At 45.8% G+C, this 19,489-nt stretch overlaps 1 protein-coding gene and 1 long non-coding RNA gene across 2 annotated transcripts; one reads left to right on the forward strand and one right to left on the reverse strand.

Moving 5' to 3' along the window:
- The first annotated feature begins 18 nt into the window (after positions 1-18).
- On the forward strand, positions 19-15,824 carry LOC124982574 (uncharacterized). Its single transcript, XR_007108312.1, has 3 exons — positions 19-139; positions 3,918-4,063; positions 15,098-15,824. It is a non-coding gene; the product is annotated as an uncharacterized LOC124982574 (long non-coding RNA).
- On the reverse strand, positions 4,307-11,483 carry Pianp (PILR alpha associated neural protein). The gene is made up of 7 exons (XM_047549431.1): positions 11,281-11,483; positions 10,372-10,892; positions 8,167-8,226; positions 7,396-7,904; positions 6,562-6,643; positions 5,572-5,793; positions 4,307-5,237 (listed from the first exon to the last, which is right to left on the reverse strand). Exons 3-7 carry the CDS (start codon positions 8,181-8,183, stop codon positions 5,216-5,218), a joined length of 852 nt encoding a protein of 283 aa, XP_047405387.1. The 5' UTR covers positions 8,184-8,226; positions 10,372-10,892; positions 11,281-11,483; the 3' UTR covers positions 4,307-5,215.
- Positions 15,825-19,489: the final 3,665 nt, after the last annotated feature.

Genomic DNA, 19,489 nt, shown 5'->3' on the forward strand with positions numbered 1-19,489 from the left:
GAAGTGAAGGCGGGTCCTGTTAAGGGCAGAAGCTGAACATTCAGAACTGCGGTACTGGGCTTCCGGAAGGGACTTCTGGGGAAGTGGGAGGGTGGAAATGCTACAGGTTCATGAATTATGCATCAAGGTATGAGAGGAGGTATGGCTTCTTAAAAGGGTCCCGTTTCCTTTCCCTCAGGGTGGATTAGTCTGATGTAGGAAGTCCCCCCCTCCATCCCCAATACCCTCAAGAATGTCTTAATGCTTTGAATATGCGAGGAAGGATAAGGATGTGTCAGTTTTCCAGAGTCCTTACTTAAACCCATAGAAATGACCCGGTCTTTAACCACACTCCTTACTCTGCTTGCTCTGCATTCGCCTTCAACACACCTCTGATCCCTTACCCTGTTTTACTTTTAAATATAACACTCTGCTACTTGATACAGTGTTTGCCCACCAAGGTACGAGCGCCGCGAGGGCAGGAACTCGAATTGTTAGGTGATCTAGCCTCAGATCTGGCACTTAAGCGATTAGTAAACATTTGTTTCATTAGTGAGTTACAGTTCATTATGAAAATCTAATAGAACTCTTCCAGGAAGTCTCCTCTGATTGCACCAACTCCCCAAAGAGTTTTGAATTCCCACAGCCTTAACTTTTAATGCTATCTTAATTGTTTTTGTATGTGATTCCCAAGCAAGATTGTCAACTACACTTTGCTGAACGAATAGTAGATGCTGAATAAACATACATATTATTTTAGTAAATGAGTGCTGCCACAAACCTGCACCATGATCTGGTCAGAATTCCTCTGGTTCACCTTTCTTTTAACTGAAGCAGAATTGGGGTCCACCGAATTAACAGTAATGACCCCTTTCAAAAAAAAAAAAAACCTGACAAATAATGATAATGCCTGTTTTACAGAAAACAAGATTGAAGATTTAAGTGATTCTCCCCCCCCCCATAATCAGGAAGTTGCAGAAGATACTTTTAAATATTTAAATTGATGATGTATAGCTTTGGTTTATAATTGTAGTTTGTATCTTTTTTTAAAGGTGTCTACTCCCTTTATCACATTTTTTTTAGACTTAGCACTCAGTGTGTGTTGACTAACAACAGTTGGTAAGATGAAGAACTTAATGGGTTGGATGTGTCCTGCCTGGATTTTATTATTATTCAGTACTGAATTAAACCCATGACCTTGGACATGTTAGGCAAGCACTGTACCACTGAGCAACTCTCTCAGTCTTTTTCATTTTGAAGCAGATTCTCTCTAAATTGTCCAGCCCAGCCCCAAATTTGCAATCATTTTGCCTTAGCCTGGATTACAGGCATGCACTACCATCCCTGGCTGCTGCATGGGTAATTGATGACTGATTCAAGATACTGACTTTGGGCCGATATAGAAAAGTAGAAAAAAATAATAGTAATCACAATAGGTCTTGGTTCTCCTGTTTTTCTATGTACATTAATTAGTTAGCTACTTCCTGAGCTTAAAATCCTCTGTCAACCCTGCTCCTGCCCTTGCTTTAAGAAGCAAGTTTTAAATGCTTTGAACTCCTTAGAGCAAAGCTTTGGAGCAATAAATGGGCATGGGGGAGGAGGGCTGTTAATTTTAGCTATGGGTTCTCCAGCTGGCACACTCTTTCCATCTTGAATCACTTCCACACCCTGAGCTCTGCCTGGGAGATCCCTCCTCTTGGGGGCTTCCCCATCCTCTGGTTAGGTCTGAGCCACAATGGAAAGCATTCCAGAAACATGCTTAGGAGAAACCTGGTTGAGTCATTTGATGTATGGCCCAGGAGGCAAAGAAAGCGTGGTGATGATAGATGCTTTTGCCAGTGGTGCCTGTCATGTGTGACCTCCAGGAAACTTTCAGTTCCCCAAAAAGCCATATGGTCATTGTTTTGTTCTTGGCTTCTGAGTCTATTACTTGCGTCTTCCCAAGGCCCCATAGTCTGTTCCAATTCTAGGAGAGAATTGTTAGGGTCTGTTCCCCAGGACTTCATACTTGATGCCATTTCTTTCTTGCTTTTCTTTTTCACAGTACTGGGAATTAAACCCAGGGCACTTTGTCATTGAACTACATCCCCAGCCCTTTTTAATTTTTATTTTGAGACAGGGTCTCATTAGGCTGGCCAGGCTGATCTTGAACTTGCGATCCTCCTCCCTCAGCCTTCTGAGTTCCTGGGATTACAGGCATGCACAGTGGTGCCTGGTACCTCATGCCTTTTCATGGTTAGTATGACAATGTGACTTAATCTGGGATAATTCCTCTAGAACACTAGAAATCTAGAATGTTTCCTTTCTCTTGTCTTTCCAGCCATTTGACTTCCCATGGGGAAAGGGGACATTTAAGGAGAGGGAACAAGTGAGGATTTCCAGTGTCTTGTATTTTAATTTATTTAAATTTAGGGAAACAGCAGGCTAATCAGGCAATAATTAATTCCCTCATCATTAGGGGCCTTCATGTGTACCTTTTGCATATGGATGAGCTGCAGGGTCACTCTGTCCCTCTGAAGGAGACTGTTGCTGAAGGTGAGAGCCCAGTAAGCTCTCCAGGCACTTGAGCCAAGTATCTTTCTGTGCAGGTGCCCCCCCATCCCCCCCACCCCCGCACCAAGAACTGGATTCATTGGCTGAAAGCAGGAAAGGTTAATGGGGCTAACTTTCCCAGCCTCCTTAGATTCTCCACAGCCCATCAGCACCTCATCCTGTACGCTCAGGTTCCCTCCAGCCCTCTCTTCCATCAGCTGCATGTTGTGATCTCTTGGGGTGGGGTAGGGGGCTGGGTTGATGCAGCCCTCCTCAGAAGGCTTGTTTGCCTTGCACCTCTGCTTGCATTGGTTCATCACTGCAGGACCCTGTTTGCTTCTTTCCTTTGAGGCAGTCCATCTTTTTTGAGGGAGTTTGAGGCCCTGGACATATATTCTGCTCCAGTCCTGAGAAATACACTTCTTCCTCCCCACAATCACGATTGTATACTGGAGGGACTCAGTAAAGCTCCCTAACACCTAAAGCACATACCTACTAACATATACACTCCTAATGCTTGTGTCAAAGATAACACACAAAGGCAGGTACAGTCCTAGACAGCCCACACTGTTCTCTTGCATACTACACTGTCTTCTATTCTCCCTGGGGCTACCCCATTTCCAGGGAGCAGGTGGGGCACAGATGGGGGTGGGGAATGGGACCTGGGTGGTTACCATGGCAATAGAGCCTAGCAACAGCTGAGAAGCTGATGTGTGGGCTTTCCTAGGGCTGTTACAAGAGCCAAACCTAGAATTGGGGCCTGAGGTGACTGATCCCAGCTGGGCAGCCTGTGTTCCCTCCCCCAAACACACCCCTTGATTCCACCCCCACACCCCAGCAGTGCCTCTTTCTCAGAGAGGGCACAGTAGGGAAAGCTAATGAGCTAACCACAGGGCTTCTAATGCTGCACAGTTTTGGGGGGGCAACTGTTGTGGGGGCAGGTTAGGGAGCAAGACTGAAAATAAACATAGCAGCGCAGCCTCTTTCCTATGGCTCAGTTACATTCCTTTTCCTTTGCTCCATTTTTCTTTTCCTTTCACCCTTTAACCCTCCATCTGTCTGAGAAACACTCTCTTCCTTTTCTGGCTTACTCCATTGCCTTTCCTTCTGCATAATTTCCCCCCTTTCTCTCTTCTTTCTTTTGGTATCTCCTGACCTTCACTGACAAGGAACAAGCAAGCCAGGTTTCTGATTCCAGTTATTCTCTTCTACTGCTCCTCATGAGGATGTTTCCCTTTAGTTCCTCTCCTTTTCCCCTCCTTCCATTCTGTCCAAGTTAAAACCCCCATCAGTCCCCTGATGTAGATAGAGCAGGCCATGTTACATCCAGCCTGGAGGAGTTTTCCACCTCATCCTTAATTTTCACCCCTCTTTCCTGCCCACCCCTTCTCCTCTTCTCTCTACAGGGGTGATAAGGCAGAACCAGGGGACTCAAGTATCTTGCAAAGGCTTTATTTGAAAATTTTGAAACTTACATCCCACAAGAATTCAAGATTATCACCACAAGAAGAAAGAGATAATACAAAAATATATATCACAGCATAGGAGCCAGGTAAGAGGGGAAGAAGGAAGGTGGAAAAACTGGTGAGAAGTAGGGAAGGACCTGAGGAAGGGGAGAGGGCAAAAGGCAAAAGGAGAAGGATGAAGAAGGGAAGAAAGGAGGGGAAGGGGTAGATGTGGAGGCAGAACTCCGGATGGCCTTGAACCAGCTGGCTCCAGTCCCTGGCAGCCTAGGTGAAGTGAGGGAGGCCCTAAGGGAGGCTGGGAAGTGGAGAACTGGCTCTGGGGCTTTGAATTCCAGAGAGTCAGAGTCTCTCTCTCTCTCTCTCTCTCTCTCTCTCTCTCTCTCACACACACACACACACACACACACACACACACACACAGAGCCAGGACAGACAAGACAAAAGGGACTTGGGAGGGAGGGAAGGACTACTGAGAGTCCCTTTCTCATGTAGTGCAGCGGGTGACTCCCCAAAATCCATCTCTCAGACAACAGAATTAGCAGTGGGGCCTAACTACCCACATACCCATGGGGGAGCCCTCGGGGTAATGCCAGCGCCCTTGGCATGGGATGGTAAGACAGTGAAACTCGTGACATGGAATGGGATGGCACCATGACAGAGGAGGGCATGAGGAGACCCCAGCTCACCACCAACCCACCTCTGGGGCAGCATGCAGGAGCCACAAAAACTAGACCAGTGGATGTTTGAGGCAGAGAGTGAGTACGCCACACCAATCCACAACATTGGGCCAGAAATGCACAGGAGAGGTGAGGTGTGCATGAAAATGGACTGCTGAGTGACTGAGATGGGTATAGAGGAGGGAGAGAGAAAATGTGAAACAAGATGGAGAATGTGAGCAGTCACTGAGCAAAGAGATGTGGATGGGGAGAGGGTGCAGAAGAGTGGCCATAAAGAGAATGAGTATGTGCAGTGGCTTGTGAGGGTGAGGTGAATGTGCAAGGCTTTCATGTGAGTGTGCGAGAGTAAGGATGGGGGACCCAAAGTCACAAGTATGTGAAGCCCCCAACTGCAGGAGAGTGGGCAGGAATGCTTGCCCATGGGGCCACTGAGTGTTCCAGGTGGTGTGCAAGGGCAGGAGCCCGGAGCCCCTATGGCCCCAGCTGCCCCACCCTCAGTGGATGGCGGCTATGCAGGCCCCTTGGCCTCCTTGGCAGCACCCCAACATGGGTGGGGGTGCATCACAGATTCACCAGGGGAATCCTGAGAGGAAGAGGGAAAGGGCACAGTCAGGAACCAAGGGGTAGGCCACAATTGAAGGGGAAGTTCAAGACAGAGAAGGGACTCAAGGGTAAGAGGGCAGAGCAGGAATTAAAGGTCAGCATGAAAATAGGACACAGAGCCTGAGAGAGTGGGAGAAGGAAGGGCCCACCCTAGAGAGGATTGGCCTGGTCCCCTTAGGAAGGCCTGGGACCAGAAAGAAAGCCAAGGGATGTGGAAGGTCAGGCCACCCCCCAAGGGAGCACCCCCATCCCATCTCTGGAAACCTAAGTTGCCTTCCCTCCTTGCCCTCCCATCCCATTGCCCCTGCCCTCACCGGTTCAACTGGAAGGCTGGAGCCCCCTTTGGCTGGGGCATCCCAGGCCGGGGTCCCCCTCGGGGCTCCTCATGGTCAGGGGTGGGGGTGGGCGAATCCCCGAAGGCCCCCAGCACAGTGACTCCAGCTGGGGACAGGTCCGTCAGTGGCTGCTGGCTCTCCTCCTGCCTTAGGGCACCTTGCTGTCCCGAAGGCCTGCGCCGCTTCTGGCTGCGGTCCCAGCTGATGCATGGAAAGGAAAGATGTCCTCACACATACTCAGGTAGCCCCCATTCTGGGCCTATAGCACTGGTCACCCCAGCCTCTCCAGGCACCTCCTATATCCTACAGCAAAGAAACTGGCCTCTGACAGTTCCCTGTACTAAATCTCCTGGGACTATAGGCCCATAAAACCATTCCCAGGGGCTCAGGAATGTAAACCATGCTCCCAACCTGATCCAGATCCACAAGATTAGTATCCTTTCCCCCACCAACACAGAGATCCTTAAATTTGCCCACTCCCCCATGCATGCCCCAAAAAGTAATTTCTCTTCTCCGAAGCATGTGGCACATTTAGTTCTAGTTCAAAGTCAGCTAATGACCTGGACACCTGAGTCTAATGATTCTCTCAGTAAAGTGTGAAGGACTGAGCGACCCATTATTAAGTATATGCAAAGAAAGCTCCAGATTTTCTTTCTTCAGCTTGGTAGCTCTAAGAAGGAGCCCTGCAGCCTGGGTCAGATTTTTGTGTCTTGGAGGAATGCCCCCAGTATACCTAAATAATGCCCCTTTCCTTTCATTATCCTTGTATTTCTCTGTAAGACAGAATCTGCACTGATTCACTGTTTTCCCCTACTCAAATCACTACCTTTCCCAAGGTCTTGCCTTCATCCACTATTTCCTACCCAAATCCAGCAAAATTGCTGCTCTTGTCCCCTCCCTTCTTTCAGCCTCCAAACATTTGCAAACATTCAGTCCCCAACTACCATCAGCCTTCTTCCCACAGCTTACCAAAACTTGAAGATGATGCCAGTAGCCACAAGAACAATGATGATGGAGATGGTGATTGTGACATAGAGCTGGGGATCCACACCTGATTGGGGTGGGGAGAAAGTTGTAGGGAGGCCTGAGGAGGTAGGAGCCAAGAGGCAGTGGGGGTGGGGTTAGACTAAGGAGTATTGCTGTGTGAACCCACATTGCTCAACTCTTTCTGCTTCTCTGAAGCCTCCCTCTTTATTCTTATCACCAGCTTTCACAAGTCCTCAGCTCTTTTCCACTTTCCCAAACGTATTTCACCAAACCTTACATATACATGTGATTAGGATGAGTACCAATATCATAGAGAACATACCTCTCTGCATAGAAACTAGGGGGTGGAAGTGTCCTAGTCTCTGCCCTGTCTTGACCCCATACCACTACCCTGTCCCTCCACTGGCACTCCCTGAGCCAAGATATCACCCTGGTAGTCCTCTTTCTCCATGGTGTACCTCTGTCTGGATACTCCCTCTGTTTTCAAGGTCCAGCTCAAATGTTAATTCTCTGAAGCTGTCCTGATCCCCAGGCATAAGTAGTCTCTCACTTCTCTAATTTCCTAACAACAGGCTGTTCCTGCCTCTGTTAGAGCATTTATTATGTTGACTCATCCCTGAGTGTTTACACATCTGTCTTCTCCAGTGGACCTGTATTCCTTGAGGGCTTAGAAAACATCTTCATCTCTGCATTCTTGCCAGCATAGAGCCTGACACATTCACTGAAGAAAGTCAGAGATAAGGCCTCTATATCCGTCCCTAGAGTATTCACCCAGCCTCCCTACCCCTCATATCCCTACCATTCTTGCCCCCTCACCTTCTCCATGCCCCCATAGGAACGGCCTCAGGGTAGCAGGTGTTTCTCCAAGGATGAGCCCATCTCCATCATCCCGCATGGAGTCTGAGTTGGGGTGCGGGGTAGCCAGCCCATGGGGGGCTGCAAAACCATAGTCCAGGGGCAGAAATCCAGGATTGACTGAGTTGGGGTCTCCCCCATCCTCTCGAGACACTGTGGGGCCCCACACAATAGCCCAGGGGTACTGAGATGAGGGAGGCCCCTCCTCAAAGCCTGATGGGGTGGCAGGGGGCGCCGTGCCTGGCAGAACTTGCCGACGTGATCTTGGGACCCGAGGGGATCGACTTGGTGGAGGTGCCCGCTCCCAAATGCACACATGTCGTGGAGCTGAGGGGCCACCCCGGGCACAGGGGGGGCGGGCTGGAGCTGGTGGGGTTCGAGGGGAGGAGGAGGAGCCCTGAGCAGGTGCTGGGAGGGGCAGTAACAGCAGTGGCCAGAGAGGAAGGAAATGGGACAGCAGCAGAGCAGGCCTGCAAGAAGGGAGAGAAAATGGGTTGAGACACAGGCCCACTGTGGGCCTGTAGAGAGAAGACATGCTCTCACTAGAAATCCCAGGCTGCCTCCCTCCAGGTTTCTGTGAGAGCAGGTGTGCCTTGGGAAAAGCTCTGGCCTCATTTCCCTGTCATATTAGGGGCTAGCCCCCAGGATGGAAGGCTATGAGTGGGCCTAGATAGGAAAGGGCCAGGCCCCCAGGGAAAGTGGTCTCCAGCTCCCTCTGCTGGGCCAAACTACCACATCCTGGACTCCATGTCTGAGGTCTTCCTCAGCTGTGACCCAGATTTTCAGCCTTTACTGGGGGGGAAGAAGGGTAGTCACACCACAGCCCTGCCCTGGGTACTTCCTGGCTCTTTCATCTACCAGTTTTATTCCCATCTCCCTCCCCAGGCTGAATGACTGCCAGCCATGCTGCTGTCTCCAGGATCCACTGCTTCTTTAACATTTTTTTTAGGGAAAAAAAAACATTCTAAAGGGGTTCCCTGGCTAGCCCCCAGCCCCATCCACAACTTCCCAGGTCCCTGTTACCCTCCCTGTCCCAAGGTCTCTACTCTTGCTTCTCTGGCTTCCTCCTTCTCACTTCCTCTGCCCACAGCTCTAGGCTTTTCTTGGATCTTAATTTAGAGCCAAGAACCTTGTGATTCCTTGAGCACCTACCACTAGGGAGGGAGTCTCGGGGTTGGGGGAGGGAAGGGAAGGCAATCCCAGTGAGTATATGTATGTGTTTGCACAGGAGAGCCTTCCAACCCTCCCACCCCACTTGTAGTCCTAGGCATTTCTCTTATGATCTGCCCCAGGAGTCATCTGCATCTTCTGGAGAGAGAGAGGAAGAGTTGGAGCAAAGGAAGGAAAAACAGAGAAAGAGGTGGATGGGAGAAAAAACTACAGAATATGATTTTTGCTCTTAATGTTTAATCATCCAAATGCATAGGTGCCCTCTAAAAAGAGGTGGAGTTGAGAAGAAGCCACCCCCTCAAATGTAGCTTTCCTGGGTAAAGAGTCCTGGGAGAATCTGGATGGTAGCTTTTGAAAGAGGGGCATGTTCTCCAAGGTGAGGGTGGTAGATACAGGAGGCAACCTCCCCAGAATGAATATAGATATGATGACCTGTGTTTTAAAAATCTTCACATTGAATACTCTTAGGGAATAGCAGGGGAATAAGATGAGCAAGTTTGGGCTAGGGGATTGGGGAAATGGGCAGTGGGGAGAGATAGGAAGTGGGTGAAGTGTTGGGAGAGGGAAGGCTGGTCAAGAGTGAGAAGAGAGGAGAAAGGCAAAAAGGAAGTAAGCCTAGATAGAATGCAGGGTAAGGGAGAGCAAGCAGCCCTGAAAAGGAATAGATGGGAGAGAGAAGTGAAGCGGGGGTACAGAAAACCAGAAATGTGAGGAAGCTAAAGGGAGAAAAGGATGGGAGAGAAGGTCAGGGAGGGGAAACAGCAAAGAGGCAAGGGGCAGGAAGAGGAGGAGGAAGGGTCCAGGCAGAACAGTCAGAGAAGTGGAGAGGGTGGGAGGGGGAGAGAGAAGGAGGGGAAAGATAGGAGCTAGAGAGAAAGAAGTAAGAGGGGAGAGAAATAAATATAGAAGACATAATGAGGAAGGAACTGGGGGACAGAAATGGAATGGCAAAGATGGAGGAGTTGGAAATTGTTTCTTCAAATTTAAAGGGATATGGAGACAGGCCTGGGGGCATGGTGAAGAGAGATGGGGAATAGAAGAGAGAGGGCAGAGGCTATGGTGAGAAGAATGATACTAAAGGAGGGAAGGGAGCAATGGTAGAGAAAACCAGTGGAGCGGAGAAGGGCTCATCTGTGGCCACGGGACTCCAGGAACCAGTTGCCCATCCTACTGGTGCATTCCCTACCATGGTCAACTCCAGTCCCTGCACCCCATACACGCTTTGGCCTTTGGTCACCCCCTCCAGGAAGCCCGCAGTACCCCGGCTGGCACGCCACCCCCACACTCTCCCGCTCCTCACCGACCTGTTGTGCGCAAGAGAGGAGCTGGGGGTGGGGCGGGAGCCTTAGGGTGCGGGAGCCGGGCCCATCCCCAGCATTGCCCCTAACCCGGACCATTCTTCGGTCCTGCGCTCCCTGGAAAGGGCTGGAAAGCAGCGGGAGTGGGGAAAACCAGAAAAAAGGTAGTCGGCAAAGGGACTCGAAGGGAAGGGAATGCCGTAAGGAAAAAGGGGACCCGAGGCAGAAGGATGCCCAGAGCTGCAGGCAGAGCCAAAGGCTGGGTGGAAGCAGTCGCAGGAATGGTAACTGCTGCACCAGGGAGAGCAGGATGGAATCAGAACCGTGGAGGAATGGAGGGCACGGTGGAGAACCAGCTCTTGAGGAATGGAGCTTGGGCCTGGCTAGGGACCGTGGAAAAGGGCGCGGAGCTTGGAAGGGCAGGGCTGGACTCCCTCCGGGTGGAGACGTGAGGGTCCCCTTCACTCACCTGCATGCCTGGTGCGGAGGCGAGAGGACTGCGGGCGTTCGGGGTTGCGTGGGACTCGGGGGTCGCTGAAGCGGGTGGGGCGAGAGGCATGGTCAGGAGGTTTGGCCCGCTACAAGGCGCTGGAGCCGGAGGGGGGCGGGCGCCCGGGGCGCGGGGCGGCGGCAGCGGGAGATGCTCGCCTCGGCTGGATTCGACTCGGCTCGGCTGGGCTCGGCGCGGCGGCTTGAACAGCTTGGTCTCCGCCTCTCCCCCTCCCGTCTGTAGGCCACTCACGGGTTAACCCTCCTGCTGCCGCGCTGCAGAAGTCAGAGCCAGCAATTTCTTGGGTGGAGGATTGGAGAAGGCAGCGAGGGTTTGGAGAACGACCTACAGTTCTTTGGGTTCTGATGATGGGCTTTCCGCCCCTCACTCAACTCCGTGGACACGGACAATTGCCTCAGTAGTTCTGAGATTCTGAGTCACCCAATATTCCTGAGTCCTCAATTCTGTCTTGCCGTGGTAGAGAGGGGCCAAGCTCAAGGCTGTGGGGGGAGAGATGCAGGGAGGGATTGGGGAGAAGACTGTACAACATCACTGGACTATCACAACAGCCTTATCCCCTATTTCGCACTGACCCTGCTACAACACATTCTCCCTGAAGCAACCAAATGATCTTTAAAATAAGTGGATCAGGTCCACATTACTCTACTTGACTTTTCCAGCACTCATAATATCCAAACTCTTTACTGCGATTTACAAGACCTTATAAAACCTCGTCCCTGTATATCTCTGATTTTCTTCCCTAAAGATCTCTTTGCCTCAACCTCAGTGGATCTGATCTAGAAGACAAGCTGAATCTACCTCAGAGAGTTTACATTTGCTGTTCCTTCTGTCTGGAATACTTTTTCCTGGTTTTTCACAGTGACTCACCCTTTTGATTCCAGTTTCATTTAGCTCCAGTGTCTTCTGGGAGGCCTCCCCTAATCTCTCTACCAAATGTAGACTCCCCTACCCCTAGTCCTAACCCATCTTGTCCCATACTCTATATTAACCTGTTTGCCCTTGTTGCATTTCTAGGATACTGCACTCTTCCTAGTTGCCCTCCACTGACTGTTCTTAGTCTTCCTCAGCTCTGACCTCTAAACATTGGAGCCTTCTAGGGCTTGGCCTTCTCTTTCCACATTTTCTGTCCAGTGATCTCATCCAGTCCCAGGGCTTAAATACTATGTAAATGTCACTGAGTCCTAAATTTATATCCAGAGCACCAGACACATTTATCCAACAGCCTACTTGACATCTCCACTTGGATGTCTAATAGCTATGCAAAACTAATGTGACTAAAATAGATGTCTTGAACTCTCCCACCCCCAATCCATTGCTCTCCCAGTGTTCCCCATGCAGGAACATGACAACCCCTAGTTGTTCAGGCCAAAAACCAAGGATGATTTCCTTTCACCGATTCCTTCCTTATGTCTAGTCTAGTTCATCAGCAAATTCTATGGGCTCTGCATCCAGCATATGTCCTAAATCCATGCCCTTTTCTTCATCTTTGTTGCTATAGTCCTGATCCAAGCTATTGACTCTCATGTGGAATATCAGAGTAGCTTCCTTGCTGGTACCTCATTTCTGCCTTTGCCCTTTTCAAACTAGTCTTCACAATATTAGTAATATTTCATAAATCTAAATTATATCATGCTTTTCCCTGTTTAAAAGTTTAAGTGGTTTTTATTATACCTAGAATAAATCTGAACACCTAGTAAGGAGAAGCCCACCAACTTGTACTCCCATTCATACAGAAAGCCAAATCAGACTTCTTTGTGTGGGGTGGGGATGAGTACTGGAAGAATCAACCTAGAGCCTTGTATTTACCAGGCATGCACTCTGCCACTGAGCTACAGCCCCAGCCCTTTTTTTTTTTTATTTTAAAACAGGGTCTCCCTAAGTAGCCCAGATGGGCCTCAAACGTGATTCTTCCATCTCAACCTCCCAATTATCTAGGGTTACAGGCCTGGGCCACCACACCTGGCTCAAACCAGACGTCTTACTGTTCTAGAACATCAGAAACCATTCTCTTAGCAATCCTGCCCTTTGAGTCCCTCTTCCTGGAATACTTTGCTACCCCTTTTTCCATCTTTACCTGGTTGACTCCTTCTTGCCATTCATGTCTCTACTCAGAATCTAAAGTGGGGAACTGGGGGCATATCTCAGTAATAAAGCATTTGCCTTGCATGCAAGTGTCCTGGTTTGATCCCCAGCACTACACATGCACACACAAAATCTAAAGTGGTCCCCTTGCTCTACTTCATCAGTATGTTTCATTGTCTTTCACTCCCATTGCTTTCTGAAATGATCTTATGTCTGTTTAATGTCTGTCCCCAGACATTAAACATTGATATCAAAGACTTCGTTTTTCTTGTTCAATGTTTATTGCTTCCTGAACTCCTTCTAGGACCCTTGATCACTCTAAACTCTTTTCCTTCTCTCCTCTGTTCTCATCCTGCCTTTCCTGTCTATCTGCCTGCACTCCCTGATCTCTGCCCTATGCCCACAGCTTCAGGTTAAGTCTCTGCTGACATGTACACCCCTCCAGGCGCTCCCCCTTTCTCTGCCACATTATTACTATCATTAGCCAGGCCCTTCTGCCTCCCGGAAGGAAGCCTGCTGTTCTGACCAACATCTGCAATGACTGCCCTCCTCCTTGTCTGTCCCTGATAGCCCTTCTTGAAGTCAAAATAGCAAGTAAGTGAGCCATCCTCTCAGGGTCTCCCAGTGGCATATTAGATGGGATTGGGATGGAGCCATGTGAGGTAGTTTGTGTTACTCCTGCTACATCCTGGTCCCCAGTGAGCCCAGTGCATCCTGAGGATATCCTGTCAGTGAACTCATCATGTGACCGGTGTGGATCAGTCACATTTATCAGGTGAATAGTCACTTCAGTGTAAATCCCTTTATCAGCTGGGCATGGTGGTACACACCTGTAATCTCAATGGCTGGGAGGCTGAAGCGGGAGGATTGCAAGTTCAAAGCCAGCCTCATCAATTTATTGAGGCCCTAAGCAATTTAGTGAGAATCCTGACCCCCAACAAAAAATAAAAAGGTCTGGAGATGTGGCTTAGCCTCTGGGTTCAATCCCTGTACCCCCCCCCCCAAAAAAAAAAAACAACAACAAAGTCACCACTGCCTTTGTAGAGTTTATTATTTAGTAAGGAAGACAATAAAATATAGAGTGATAGGCTGGGGCATGGCTTAGTGGTAAAGTGGTCCTGAGTTCAATCCCCAGAAGTCCTCTCATTCTGTGGTATCTTTATCATAATCTCTGGACTCAGGTATGGATCTCAGTGTCTGTCAGGGTGAATTTCTGTTTTCTCTCTTCAAATGTCCAGTGTCCTGAACTCTTCTTCCTTTCAGCTAATCTTGCTTGCTGCTTTCCTGAGAAACCAGACAAAAGCAGAGAAAATCTTTTCCACTCCTACCACCACCTCCCAGCCCTGCTATTCCTCCTATGGGGATCCCAGACCCTGTCACCCATTCAAATATATTACTTTAGTGACTGCCCCTCCCTCTCCTACAGCACCACTTTTCTCTTTTCTACTTGATTATTGCTAGCAGCATGCAAGCATGCTATAGTTTCCCCCACCTTAAAACAAATCCTCCTCAGCTATGTGTTTGCCTCCAGCAACTCCACTGCTCTGCTTCTCATTACAGCAAAGCTTTCTCAGAAGATGGCTTCCATTTGCCCTCTCTACACTTCCCCCTCCCATTTTTCACTTCTCTCTTTTCAACTCAAATCTAAACAGTTTAATTTTTGAAATTCTCTATTTTGAATTGGTAATACATTTGCATGTTTAAAGTAATGCTTTAAATTTATAGAAAGGTATAAAGTGAAAGTTTTCACCCCACCCAATTCCCTTCCAATTCTCCCATGCCTGATCCCAATGTGACTCATTTCTATGTTTTCTTCCAGAGTTTCTTTGTGTATACATAAAGCAAATAGCAATATAAATTTTCTCTCCCCCTTCTCTTCCATCCCCCCCATTCCTTCTCTCTTTCTCCCTCTTTTACTCTTTCTATGCAACACTGGAGGTTGAACTGAGGGATGCTTCACCTTAAGTTACATCCCCAGCCCTTTTTGATTTTTATTTTGAGACGAGGTCTCACAAAGTTGCAGAGCCTGGCCTCAAATTTGCAATCCTCCTGCCTCAGTCTCCCAAGTCACTGGGATTGCAGGTGTGCATCACCATGCCCAGCTTTTAACCAATTCCAGGTGTACAGTTCAGTGGTATTAAATACATTCATAATGTCATACAGTCATCACCACCATCTCCATAACTTCTTTTCATTTTGTAAAACTAAAACTCCATACCCTTTAAACAATAACTCTCCAGTACTGCTCTACCCTCCCCAGCCCCTGGCAACCACGATTCTACTCTCTGGCTCTATGATTTTGATCACCACCTAACCCAAGGACTAACATTTGCCAATGACTTGCATCCATGGGATCCCTCCATCCTTCCATCCCCTAGCTTATTTCTGTAATTACTATCCCTGAATTTTTTTTTTACCATTTTATTGTCTTATTTTTGTTTTAAGTCCTTTTTATTTGTTCTAATTAGTTATACATGACAGTAGAATGTACTTTGATACATCATATATAGATGGAATAGAATTTCTCATTTTTCTGGTTGTACATGATGTAGAGTTTTAAACCTTTTTACTGTTGTCTATTTTTCTTTTTTTTTATTCGAAGGTCCCTTACTGCTTCTGCTTCCATGAATGGTCAAGACCAAGAGAAAAGAGAGGGGAACCAGTGGGCACAGGGAGGGATCCTCTCCACAATGTTTCCATTTATACACAGAACTAAACAGACAAACACAGAAGTTGACAACATGGGATGGGGGAGGGACAGGTGGGAAGTAGGAGTGTCATTAAAAAAATACATGCCCCCCCCAAAAATTGGGTGCCTAGGGGAAGACTTGGTCTGTTTCAACCCAAGAGGAATCAGAAGCTTAAAAGCAGTTTGGGAACACCAGAACCATCAGGGATGGAGGGAGGAGGAAGGTCCTGGAGGTCGAAGGCTATTTGGCAAATAGGGTGAAGGGAATGCCCTACCCCTGCTGGGATCCCCCCAGCCCCTCCAGTGTGGCAGGAAGGGGGCACCCTGCAACCCCATAAGGCAGGTCTGGGGCTGCAGGATGCTCCAGGCAAGGGGCTGGAGGGGACTCACAAAGACTTGCCCTCCAGAGAGATGAGAGCATTGCCCACCAGTTTTCATTTTGTTGTTTTAACAATATAATTTTCTCACAAATTGATACAAGCTTAAACAATATGTTGTTCAGTCTTACTTTCAAGTTCTATAAAAATGATATTGCATTATATGTAGTCTTCTGGCACTTTTACTTGTTTTTTTCACTTAATGTTTCCAAGATTTATCCATATTGTTGCATGTATCTAGAGCATGTACTGAAATAAAATGTGCCACTGTATGATTGTATCAGACATATCATAATTTGTTCTTCTGTTGATAGATTTATAAATTATTTACTTTTTATTATTATGAACATTATTGTATTTTTCTCCTGTGTATATTGCAAGAGTTTTTCTAAAATGGGACTGCTAGGTTGTGAAGTATATGGATGATAATCTTGATAGATAATGACAAGTTGTTTCCATTTATTCTCCTTTCATCATCAGTAGTTGAGTCCTCATTGACCTACATTCTCTCCAACACTTGTATTTTTAGACTTCTTAGTTATTTTGCCCGTCCTGAAGGTATATAATAGTGTATCATTTTGGTTTTGTTAATCATTTCTAATTACTAATGCATTTGAGCCTCTTTTTTTAAAACAATTATTTTAGTTGTAGATGGACATAATACCTTCATTTTTTATTTATTTTTATGTGATGCTGAAGATGGAACCCAGTGCCTCATGCATTCCAGGTGAGCACTCCACTGCTGAGCCACAGCCTCCCAGTTGAGCTCTTTTTCTATGCTTATTAGCTCTTAATTTTTCCTGGGAAATACCTGGCAATTTGGGATATTTTTGTTTGGTATTTTTGTTGTTGTTGTTTTTGTTTTTCCTTATTGGTTTGTAGTTTTTTTAATATATTCTGGACACTAATTTGTGTGTGTGTGCTTGTGTGTGTATGTGTGTGTGTAGACTGGGGATTGAACCCAGGACCTTATACATGCTAGGTAAGTGCTCCACTGCTGAGCAAGTCCTTTTTCTTTTTTGGTAATTTTCAGACAGGGTCTCAAAATGAGTTTCTGAGGCTGGCCTCAACTTGTGATCCTCCCACCCCAGCCTCTGGTGTAGTTGGTATTATAGGCATGTGCCACTGTTTGCTGCATACTAATCTCTTATCAGTTATATATGTTGCAAATGACCCGCTCCTTCGTGAAGATATTTGTAAACTTACTTCCACTTTTGACATGATATCTATTTTGATTATCAGAAATCCTTAAAGGTTTTAAACTATTGCTGTTCATATTTAAGTCCTAAATCTATCTAGAATTGATTTTTTGTGTATTTCTTATTTTGTAATATAGAAAATCAATTATCCCAGTCCCATTTATTAACTAGTCACTTCCTTCTGCCTGACTTGTTTTGTTCTCTCTGTTATGGATCCATATGTACAGAGAATCTGTTTCTGGATAATCTGATCTGTTCCAATGGTTGCCTTTTAAAAATTTGCACTTTCTTTAGTTCTATAGATTTAACTAGAGTGTAGCTCAGTGCAGTGTGTGTGATTTAGCATGTGAGAGGCCCCAAGTTCAATTGCCAGCATCAAACCAAAGAAAAACAAAATTTCTGTAGTTTTAAAAGATACAGATATCTCCCATAGCCATCACTGTGCCAATATACTAATTTCTTGTCCCTTCTCTATATGAGAATCAACTTGTCAAGTTACACAGAATTTTGATGGCAATTGCATTAAATCCAAAGTCCATTTGAGGTAAGTTGTTCTTTTTGATATTGAAACTTCCTATCATGTATTTAGGATATCTCAACATTCTTTAGGTCTTCTTAAACATCTTTCAGTGAAGTATAATTTTCTGCATACAGATAATACACATCTTCTGTTTCATTTATTCCTTGATACTATTTTTTTATTATGGTTAATGGTATTTTTTCAGGATTACATTTTCAAAGTGCTTTTTACTGGTATGTAGAAATGAAGTTGATTGGCAGTGTTGATTTTAGGGTCAACAACCTTGATAAGCTCTCTATTCCAATAATTTTTCTATAAAAGCAGTCATATCGGACTGGGGATATAGCTCAGTTGGTAGCTTGCTTGCCTTGCAAGCACAAGGTCCTGGGTTCAATCCCCAGCACCACAAAACAAACAAACAAACAAAAACAAAACAAAAAAGCAGTCATATCATTTGCAAAAGATAGCAATTTGCCTTTCCTTTTCCAATGTTATACCTCTAATTTCCTTTCCTTGTGCTAGCCCAGACCTTTAGTACAATGTTGAATACAAGCAGTAATAAGCTGTTTTGTTTTGTTTCATTCTGTTCCTGGTTCCTCTCTTATCTTCTCCCCTCCCTTCCCTCTTTTCTCTCTCTCTCTTTTTTTTCTCCTGTATTTAAAGGAAGTAATTCCATATGTTCCCAATAAGCATGGTGCTTGCAGCATGAAACCCTGGATTTGATCCTCAGCACTTCTAAATAAATAAATAAATAGTGTTTGTTGTAGTATTTTTTGTTGTTATGGTTGTTTGTTTTAATAATTCTTTTACAAGTGAAGGAAGACCCCTTCTTGTACTATTTTGCTAAGAGTTTTGTCATGTATGGGTGTTGAACTAAATGCTATGTGTGTGTGAGAGAGAGAGAAAGAGAGAAGGGGAGGGGAGGGGAGGGGAGGAGAAGAGAAGAGATTGGGGATTGAACCGAGAAACTGGGGATTGAACTTAGGTGCACTCTACACTGAAATACACCATTATACTTTTTTATTCTTTTTAAATTTTGAGACAGTCTCACTAAATTGCCTAAGTTGACCTCAAACTTGTAATCCTCTTGTCTTACCTTCCTCAGTCACTGAAATTACAGTTGTGTACCACCAGGTCTGGCAAGTTAAATGCTTTTCAAAGCCTCTTTTATTGTGAAATAGAATACACATAAAGATAAGTGCAACAAAACAAAATATAATGAATACTTACAGAGGAAATACTTATAAATGGGATAACCATCATCCAGGTTGTGTAACCATCAAGTAAAAGGGCCTTGCCTGCTCCAAAGGATCTGTCTGTCCCTCCCCAATCATACACTATTCCCTCCTCACCATCTGGAAAGTAGTATTCTGATTTTTATGGCAATTACTTCCTTATTTTTCTTTTTCTCCTAGATGGTTATACATTTCTTAATGTAATTTTTTTGCTTTTGAAGATCCTTGAAATGTGTGTCATTTCTCTTCTGCTTTAAAGTGAGAATTCTATCAAAAATCAACTGGCTATATATGTGTGAATCTGTTTTGGGGCTCTGGATTATATTTCAGTGGTCAATTTATCTGTGCTAATACTATACTGTTTTGTTTGTTTTGCTTTGCTCTTGGTGCTATAATTGAATACTAGTCCTCTTGCATGCTACCACTGAGCTAACATATGATCTTAATTATTATGGTCTTATAATTATGAATAGATATCTGATAAAGTAAGTCTTTCCACCTTATGCCTTTTCTTTCTTTTTTTTTTTTTTTTTTTTTTTTTTTTTGGCAGTGCTGGGAATTGGACTCAGGGCCTTGTGATTGCAAGGCAAGCACTCTACCAACTGAGCTATATCCCCAGCCCTCCACCTTATACCTTTTCAAAATGCTATTCTTGGTCTTTTGAATTTCCATGTGATTTTAGAATGTCTGTTTGTCAGTTCCATATACTTACTAAAAAGCTTGATGAGGTTTTGTTTAGGACTGATCTGAATCAATAAATCATTTTAGGGAGAATTGACATCTTTATGATATTAAGTCTTCTAATCTATAAATATGACCTATCTCTGCATTTATGTTATGTCTTTAGTGACTCACAGTAAATTATAATTAGCTGCATACAGAATTTATACATATTTTGTTATATTTATGCCTGAGTATTTGATATTTTTCATACTTTGCAAGTGATAAACTTTTTGAATTATTCCTCTGGGCTG

This window comes from Sciurus carolinensis, chromosome 4 (genome assembly GCF_902686445.1).
Source record: "Sciurus carolinensis chromosome 4, mSciCar1.2, whole genome shotgun sequence".
NCBI lineage: Eukaryota > Metazoa > Chordata > Mammalia > Rodentia > Sciuridae > Sciurus > Sciurus carolinensis.

Bases quoted from the DNA above. Each gene is read 5' to 3' on its own strand.
- Pianp (XM_047549431.1), bottom strand. The intron at 5,794-6,561 runs GTAAGCTGTGGG...TCCATGCATCAG, and splicing joins GGCATCATCTTCAAGTTTTG to CTGGGACCGCAGCCAGAAGC. The intron at 5,238-5,571 runs GTGAGGGCAGGG...TCTTCCTCTCAG, and splicing joins CCAGCCTTCCAGTTGAACCG to GATTCCCCTGGTGAATCTGT.